The sequence below is a fragment of the Halyomorpha halys genome, unplaced genomic scaffold, assembly GCF_000696795.3.
Source record: "Halyomorpha halys isolate HHAL.00 unplaced genomic scaffold, Hhal_1.1 Scaffold972.1, whole genome shotgun sequence".
Taxonomy (NCBI): domain Eukaryota; kingdom Metazoa; phylum Arthropoda; class Insecta; order Hemiptera; family Pentatomidae; genus Halyomorpha; species Halyomorpha halys.
The window spans coordinates 555444-564619 of NW_027115373.1; the positions used below are offsets into that span (position 1 = coordinate 555444).

General features: G+C 29.1%; 1 protein-coding gene across 1 annotated transcript in view; it reads right to left on the minus strand.

Annotated features, from left to right (window-relative positions):
- The window catches only part of Syt7 (Synaptotagmin 7), a gene marked incomplete at its 5' end in the record, with an annotated part of 34853 nt that overhangs the window by 8455 nt on the left and 17222 nt on the right, over positions 1-9176 (minus strand). Inside the window, 2 exon segments of the mRNA XM_014431431.2 lie at positions 285-497; positions 1386-1554. Coding sequence (XP_014286917.1) covers positions 285-497; positions 1386-1554 — 382 coding nt within the window.

Below are 9176 nucleotides of genomic sequence, written 5' to 3' on the forward strand. Positions count from 1 at the left end.
ACATATATACTCACCAAATCAAAACTAATGAATTAACCAAAAAAAAGTAAAATAAATTAAATTTAATATTTTCCTAATAAAATGACATTTTTTTTTAGGCCTTGCAAAGCATGCTGAGTTCAGTTTATATAATATTTAATAATTATATAATATTTAAAATTCTTGATGGTAGCTTTCACTGACTTTGCTCTACATTCTTCAATAGAACATCCAGAATAACCCTGTATAATACAGCATTTATGTATAAAACAGATAGATTGAGCTAAACAATATAGAAAAATTACCTGCTAAGAGAATGCGGCCAATGAGCTCATTACGGCCTATATTGTCAAAATCCATCACCATAACATCGAGGGAACATTCTCTTATCTTTTCCCAAGGTACATTGAAGCTGAATGTTTCATTGAAGACTGGATTCAGGGTACATTTGAATATTGGTGTCTTCCTCTTTTCAATTCTTTTCTCACCAAATTGTAGCCAAACTTTTACATATGGATCTGAAAATGCGGATTAAAATTTGTTTAACTATATGTTTGTAACAACATAGGTAAGATGAAATTTAACCTTGTCTCAAAATTCAGTCCCTTAATCAAAATAGTATTTTTTTTATTTATTGAAATTTATGAATCTATTAAAATAAATAAATAAATAAATAAAATACAAGTAAATGTGAATGGTGGTGTCATGAGATGACAAAGTAGTGAAGAAACTTCTCATTGGTAGCATTCCAATAAGATTTCTACATTATAAAGTCTCGAGGCCATCTTCTTTTCAGAAGCCTTAAGGGATTATCAGGAATTGAATAGGAAGCAAGGTTAGAGATTGATGGATTTGAAGTTTTTTAAGGAATTGGTTTCTGGTTTGGATCTAGGCAGTAACATATGGAACATAAAGATGATTGTGATCTTTTTCATGACAAAGTAAGAAGCATTGAGAATTTTGAGAAGAATCTTGAATTATAAGGATTGGGCATGAGAGGAATTTGATGACTTTTGGTGGAGCCCCAAAAGTCCAAACAGACCTAATTATAGGCATGTAAAAGAGCCTTTTCTAATTAATGAGAAGCTTAGAATATTTGTTTTAACAGTCGGAATCGACAAGCAGTTTCTTTTTTTTTCGAACCTAAAAGTTAAATCTTAAAAATTTTAAAGTAACTTCAATAATACTTTAAGGAAAGTTCTTTAGTCATTTTAATATTCAATTTGATTTAAGAACTAATAGAAAATTATTCATAGTTAAAAATAAAAGTTAAATATTACAAGGCGAGGTAAAAGAAAAAAATAACTCCCCCTTCATTGCTCTCTTGACTATTTATATACAGCATTAATCAGATAATAAAGTAAACATTATTAGCGATACTTCACTATATAATATAAATATATTACCAGATTTTCCATTGATATCTTTAGCCTTTAGATTCCTTGCCTTGAGTAGAGTAATGGTGAGTATACTGTTGCTTGGGTGATAGCAAAGCGACACTAGGAGTTCACCACACTTATCCTTCAATGGAGGTTTCAGTGCCTTCCAAAAAGAGGGTTTCTCTGATAGATCAACCTGAAAGAGGCCAAAATTACTGAATAATTCATGGTATCTTAAGGAGATTTCTTGAAATATCACTGATTTGAGCTACTATTTGATTTAAGCCCTTCATCTATGGTTTAATATTTAAAAATTAATTTTAAATTTCCCAAAAATAAGAAACCTTGAAAGATGTCATTCTTCAATATTTTAGGGACATTTCTTGAAATTTGAGCTACTATTTAATTTAACTATCATTTGATAAAATAAATAATTATAATATTTTATTGAATGTAAAACTTAACTTGTTCATAAAATTTGATTATGATTTAAATACAAACATGAGAAAATCTAATATTTTTGCAATTGGATGTGAAACTTCAAAATTTTTTCTAATTATCACGGGCAAATTAAAACATACAGATGTCGAATTGTAAATTTTATTACAGGTCAATTCAGCACAAAGTAACCTCATTTATATTAAAGAGGTTTCTCCCTTAGTGAGGGAGGACCTCTCACATAAAATTAAACATAGTAATGGACTCAAACCTCAACCACCAGTTTTAAAAGCTTCATTAATTATTAGTACTGAAACACTGCCAAGCTGTGACACTCTTAACAAGAACCTGGGACATCACCATGGAGTAGGGGTGAGAAAGGGCCCCCTCCCCCTTGAATCGTTTGAAAGCCTAAAAAGTTGTGAGATTTTGAAGCCTATAAAATATTTAGTCCAAAGGACTATGAACATTTAAATTCAATGACAATACCTTTCAAGGGTTTTAATAGATATAATGTTATGTTCGAATAAAATATTGGTGTTAAGGTTCAATATTTACAAAAGGTAAGCAAAAAGTTCAACTTAAAATAAGCTACAAAAATTAATATAGTATGTCATAATATTGTTGGTAAAACATAAATATTTTATAATATAGTTGAAAAAATTACAATATTTAAATACAGATATGAAGTAAAGTCAAAATTGTTTGGAAATTAAAACTTTTGACCCTTACACAAATTAAACCTTCACCTAAAATAAATTTCAACTATAAATAATTATTTGTTTTAATGTCTTGATTAATTATGTTTTATAAAATATACTGATCGAAAAATATTTTAGTAATCTCTTAAATGAAATTGCCAGTTTTTTTACTCTCTATTTAAAAACTGTTATTGATTTTCTTGTTTCTTATATATATACTACTGGTCAAACTTATAGGGCAATCTAAATTCTTTTATGACAAAATTTGATACTTTTAAGAATGAATAAAAAGAAATTAAAATAAAAAAATAATATAATACAAGAGGAACTGAATAAACAAATACAATTAACTTTTAAGTAGAGAGATGGAATCTAACGAACCCAAAAAATATTTTTTTTATTTATTCAGTTAAATATTAACCCTAATCCTTGCCCTTGTAATATATTATATTTTAATTTACTTTTAATAGTTTCTATACCGATAAGTTTTTATAAAATAATAATAAATGACTGAAATTGATGTACAAATTTTATTCAGTTTTTATTTAAAATTTTCATACTTTGACCTACATAATTTACAATTATATACAGAATTTAGAAAACACTTGATATCTTGTTGCTTAACATATAACAATAGAAAAACAAAAAATATTTTTATTTATTTTTAAACAAACTATTCATTATTAGTAGTCTATATACATATCATTATTATTTTTTTCTCTTTTCTTCTCTCTTCCCTTTTTCAAATTAACTTGTTTCTTTTTACTATTAGAAGACAATTGTTTGTTTTATTTAAGTGTACCAATATCATTATTTTTTGTTATTAATTTTACTTTCCTTTTTTATTATTATTTTTTTTCTTTTAATAAGAACATTTTATATAGTTAGGGGTGTCATTTGTATGACTATACCCCCTCATCTTCAACTGTTAAAAATATATATAATATAAGTTATATAAACCATGTAAGGCCCACCAGGCCGATCTGGTATTAAAATAAAATAATAAATTAAAATCTATATACAGATTTTCTTCCTAAGTTAATATTCCTGAATGAAAATCCTTTAGTATTTTATTAAACGACTAAATAAAATCTTTAAGATGAAATATCACCTCTCAACTTGAGATAGTTTAATTTTTTTACAGTTGTTTTACCAAATGGTATTAAATATCCAAAATGAGAATTATATTATAAACATTCAGCATGCTCTCACAACTTAGCAGTTAGAATTTTTTTTATTTTATAACATCATAATTTATTTATGAAGTGATATTAACAGAGTTAAATAATCAATGGTAATACCATAAGTAAGCAGAGTGTAAGCAATTAAGGATATGTCCACAGCATTAATCATCATTGCAATATTGAATAAATCAACATTATTTATGTTGATGATAAATTTGCTGATTAATTAACTATCAATAGATCAACAATTAATATGGTCCCTAACCAATCAACATAATTATCCTGAATGTAATGAACGAATGGTCCTACGATGATACATCGAACATAATAACCCAGAAATATGTTTTTATCAACTAGCTACTTTTTTGTTGTAGATATTTACAAATTGCTTAATCAAAGAATAATTAATATGACTGTTACTGACCTGCTTCGGTCTCTGCTAACTATAATATTGTTTTATTAATTATTATCTTGAGCTAGATAGGTATTTATTTATATGGAAAATTATCTGCCGTGAGTAAATATTATGGAAGAGATCAGTTTCAAAGATCTACAATTGAGACTTAGGGCATTATATGTTAGAATATAAATACATATACTCCTTCCTTTTTGGACGTTGTTGCTATGAAAAGAGATGCTGAGCCTGTCTTAAAGTTCAAGTTAATCACTTTCAATAACATTTAATTTGCATGCTAATGATAACATTTCACTAATAAAGTAGTTGGAATATATACTTATTTATTTATTACAACCTAAATAATTCATAAAAAAAGAATATTTAGACACAAATATCTCCTAAACAAAGTATTTTCTAGTTTTGAGATCCAATATTTATATTTTCAGTTAGGACACTAACTTCTGAAATACTTTTTATATATACTTAGCATTTTATAACATTTATTATTAAAGTCCTGTATATTTTTTTATTTTCTATCTTTAGTCGTAACACTCTCTAAAGTCTAAAATGTATCTAGTCCCATAGCTGTCAAATTAGAAAACTTTCACTGTATTTATTATTATGATCTGGCCTAGCTCACAATGACATATGCCATTTTAATTCAAATAATAAATGTACATCAGCCATCTCATAATAATTTATAATGTAAATAGTTATGTACATAATTAAGTCTATTCAAACCATTTTGGTGGAATCAGGAGTTTAACACTAAGGGCCAAGAGCTCCTCCAGAGTATAGAAGGAATTAGGAGGTATTAATTTAATGAGTGCGGAGTGAAAGACATAGTTCCCTGGAGATTAAAATAAAAGTCAGGCCCATGGAAAATATAAAATAATGGAAGTGAGAGCCTAATTCTTGCAGAGAAATTCCCTTGAAAGTTATTAGTTAGATATAGTTGTAACTAATTATAAAAAAAAGAGATGGTGGTATCAATATCATAAAAGAACTCTAGTCATTTGATTATTCTCCACATGAATTAAGATCCATTTGAATCTTGTTCAGGACATAGCAGCATCTATGTTATGTAGGATTGGATTATCCCTTATATATATTCATGATGTAGGGACCTGTAAGATCTGACTTGATAATTTTGGACGTTAGTGAAGTGAATACATTGCTAAATTATTTATGTAACAGTTATTTTTACAATGAGAGAGTTGTGTATTTAAACAATGAAATGATCTTACTGTGAGCTGGACAATATGTGCCTAGATGTCCAGAACAACACAACAATGTTGCTCTTTAATCATTGGTTTTCCTATTAATTCCTTGTGTCTGTTGAAATCTAATTGTTTCCATTTCACTTGAATTTTCTTGGTTTATTTTTCATTTACATCCTGACTCCTACATAATCTAATATTTAACATCAAGGTCCTCAAGTGAGTTGAAATAAGTGATTTAATCTTCTTTTATAATGTTACGATCCTACCTTACACATATTTGTTAATTGGATTTTAAACAGGGCTCAGATTAAAAACATCATCCAACTATCCCATTTTTTGTCCGATCCAATATTTCAGAGTTACTATTTTCCACTTATGTTCGATCCAAATTTCTGTCCAGCATAGTCAGTCATAGGGAACTAAGTTTTGTGAAGTAGTCAGTACGATTATTTTCTCCAAGATTTATCATTTGAATATCTGGTATTCCAAATAGAAGGTGTATTTCGCCTTGTCTCCGCCAAGGAGGTTACTATAACAATCTATTGGGAGAGCAAGGATAAAATCCAAAATTTTTATCCGATTTTCGAACTCACTGTCTGTGGGCGATTTTATGAAATATTTCCTCTCCCAGACAGCTTATCTATGCGTTTGTCACTTGCCGCAAATCCAAAATACTTACTAATGCTTGCTAAGCAAAGGAAGTAACAAAAGTCGATATTCACACGCTTGTTTGTTACAGAGAGCCAAATAAAGTGGACCTCGAACATGTATTGACTATTATTTCCGATTTAAACTATTTTTTCGACAAAGAAGATGATAGAGGATAGAAATAATATTACACCACCTTTATTAAATTCAACTTTCGTTCTAGTATTTTAATAAGATATGAATTAATTTCATCACTGAGACATATAATGATTCTATTCTTAAATTAATGATCTTCTACTTGAAGAGTTTCTAGAACTAATATGAAATTGGTGAATGACACAATCTTTCTTGTTTAAATATAACAATTTATTTCAGATACAACGACGTTTCGGGGTTTTCCCCCATATTCAAGTTGCTGATTAACTATTTTATATATAATGTATAATTAACTCCTTAAGTTTTCATTACACTTCCTCTAAGAGGAAGGTAATTATTCTCCTTGAAAAATGTATAATAGTTGATATTATAAAAAGGTTTTTATTTAATAATTGACAATATGTTTCAATATTAGCATGTAATGAAAAATTAAGGAGTTAATTATACATTATATATAAAATAGTTAATCAGCAACTTGAAGATGGGAAATAACCCCGAAACGACGTTGTATGTGAAATAAATTGTTATATTTAAACAAGGAAGATTGTGTCATTCACCAATTTCATATTAATGATTCTATAAATGTATATTTAAATAAGAATAAACCGCTTGAGTAAATTAATAAGATTTGAAACGATGTATTAACGCCCAATTGATAGGATTTTAAAATATACAACCTTAAACTATACTTAAGTGTTAATTAACAATTGTTAGAAATTTATTACAAATGAATTAATTTGTTGGCAGCTCTAAAATAATACTAACTGGGCAAAAAGGTGTGGCTGCAGCACAAACTTGTACAAACGTCCCTTGATTTGTGCACAAAAACCGCCATCCCACGGGTTGGCCACATCTGGCAAACTAAATAACCCACACATTTGCGCATGCGCGAATTTTCCATAGTTTGGCAAACGTGTGGTAGCATCTTTACATTTCAAATTTTCCCAGTTTTTGGTTTTTAAAATTATTCATTAGAATAATCATAGAATCACCTACTAAACACACTCAACGCCGTCCCTGTTTTCCCCATTATTAATGGTTCTCGAACATTCTATTGATTATCAGTTCTCTCAAACTGGGCCTAAGGCTCACGATTCGTTGAGATCTGCCTTTAAGGTGAATCGATATTTTAAGGTTCGTAGGGATAAAGTTTGCAAAAAATTCTGAGTGCTTTATTCGCTTATTATAAAAACCTATCCCCCAAAACCATTGGAGTTTATATAATTTGAAATGGATAATAAGTCTGTCTAACTTACTGGATAGGAGTAATGTCTAGAATGTATGTCCTTTTTATTTATTTAAAGCATAGAACACTGTCAAATTCTTCTTAAGCACTGTCAAAACGAGTTATCGAATTGAAATTGATTATGTGACTTCATGACAGTCCAAAATCTTTTTTCAATTTTTTAAGAATGATGTTTCGATATCGACATGTATTAAAACGTTATTGTATGTATTAATACTTGTGAAATTATTTCCTTTTTATTGTCTTTATTTCTTATTCATTTTTCTTTGATGATTCAGAGTCATTTTTCCATGTTCAGGATTAAATTACTTTTTCTTTTATTTCTTCGATAGTAAAATTCATATGATTGTTGTTGTTGTTGATTGTTGCTTAAAGGCGTAAAACCCTCTGGTCATCAACGCCTATGGCATGATAAAAGTAAAAAAATAAATAAATAAATGAAAAAAAAAATTATTTATTTTTATTTTTTTATATATTTTTATTTATTTATTTTTTTACTTTTATCATGCCATAGGCGTTGATGACCAGAGGATTTTACGCCTTTAAGCAACAATCAACAACAACAAGAAGTAAAAAACATTTAAAAAAATAAAAATCGAAGAGGAGTTATAATTTATAAAGAAGGCGATGTGCTTTTAAAAATTCAAATACTAATGTAATTTTAGCTTCCTCATCTGCGAGAGCTTCTGATAAATTTGGGGTCAGTCCTATCCTGTTTATTATTGGCAAATAGTGAGTACACTCTTCAAAAATATGTCTAATCGTGAGAATGGACTAACAATATTTGCACGTTGGAGGCGGCAGTTTTCTGATCAGGAGAGAGTGCGTGAAGAGAGTATGACCTATTCTCAAGCGGGCCAGAGCAACCTCCTCCCTGCGGCTGTTGCGGTAGGATGTCGACCATGGTTTTACTGATCGTTTTATTTCTTTTAATTTACTCGGAGAGCTTTCATCTCACTTGGCCTGCCATTTTTCTAATATTTGTAATTTAAGGGGTGTACTGGGTTCTGATGGGGTAAGAACGGCGGTGCCTCGGCCAGGGAGCGTGAGTGCCTCTCTGGCAGCTTTGTCTACGAGCTCGTTACCAACAATGCCAATGTGGCCCATATGAAAATAATTGATTCATATGATTGTATTCAGTCCTTATTTTACATGAAAACTTATCCTTCTAAAGCCGTTTTGACTATGAATTAACTATTTAACTGGTTAAACTTCATTGGGTGTACAGTACAAAAGTTTGAGTCTTGTGAATAAATTATTATAATAAAGAACTTATAAAATATGCGTATTATTTTAAATGAAATCATCTAACGTGTTTCAATACTTTTAATTTTTAATTAATATTATTAACTGAAATTATAAAATGTGTGAAACACTGAATTGAAGTGTCCTGTGTATTTTTGAGCTCGCTAGATCTTTCTAGTTTAAACAAAGCATTGGAGAGGATGTGCTGTAGCAGCTCAAACGAGGATAGGATTAGAGTTATCGGTTCGCTTCCTTTAGTACTCTTCGTTACGGTTAAACCCTAATTAGCACCCCTTCATTTATTTAGGGCCATCATATAAACGACTAAACGCGATAGGTTTACCCTAATATCGTTTCAGTTATTTTAATGAGTGCAAGTATGCGTTCTGAAACTAAGCCACAATTTATTAAATAATTAATTATTCCAATGTGTGGCAGTTCTTAAAAAATAAATGTGGATAACAGATTTGAGCCGAAATAAAAAATATTTATTTATGCTGACGTTTCGACCTGATTTTCAGGTCTTCATCAGGGCTATAAAAACAAAAGATAACAACCATCATTTAGGGAGAGAAAAAAA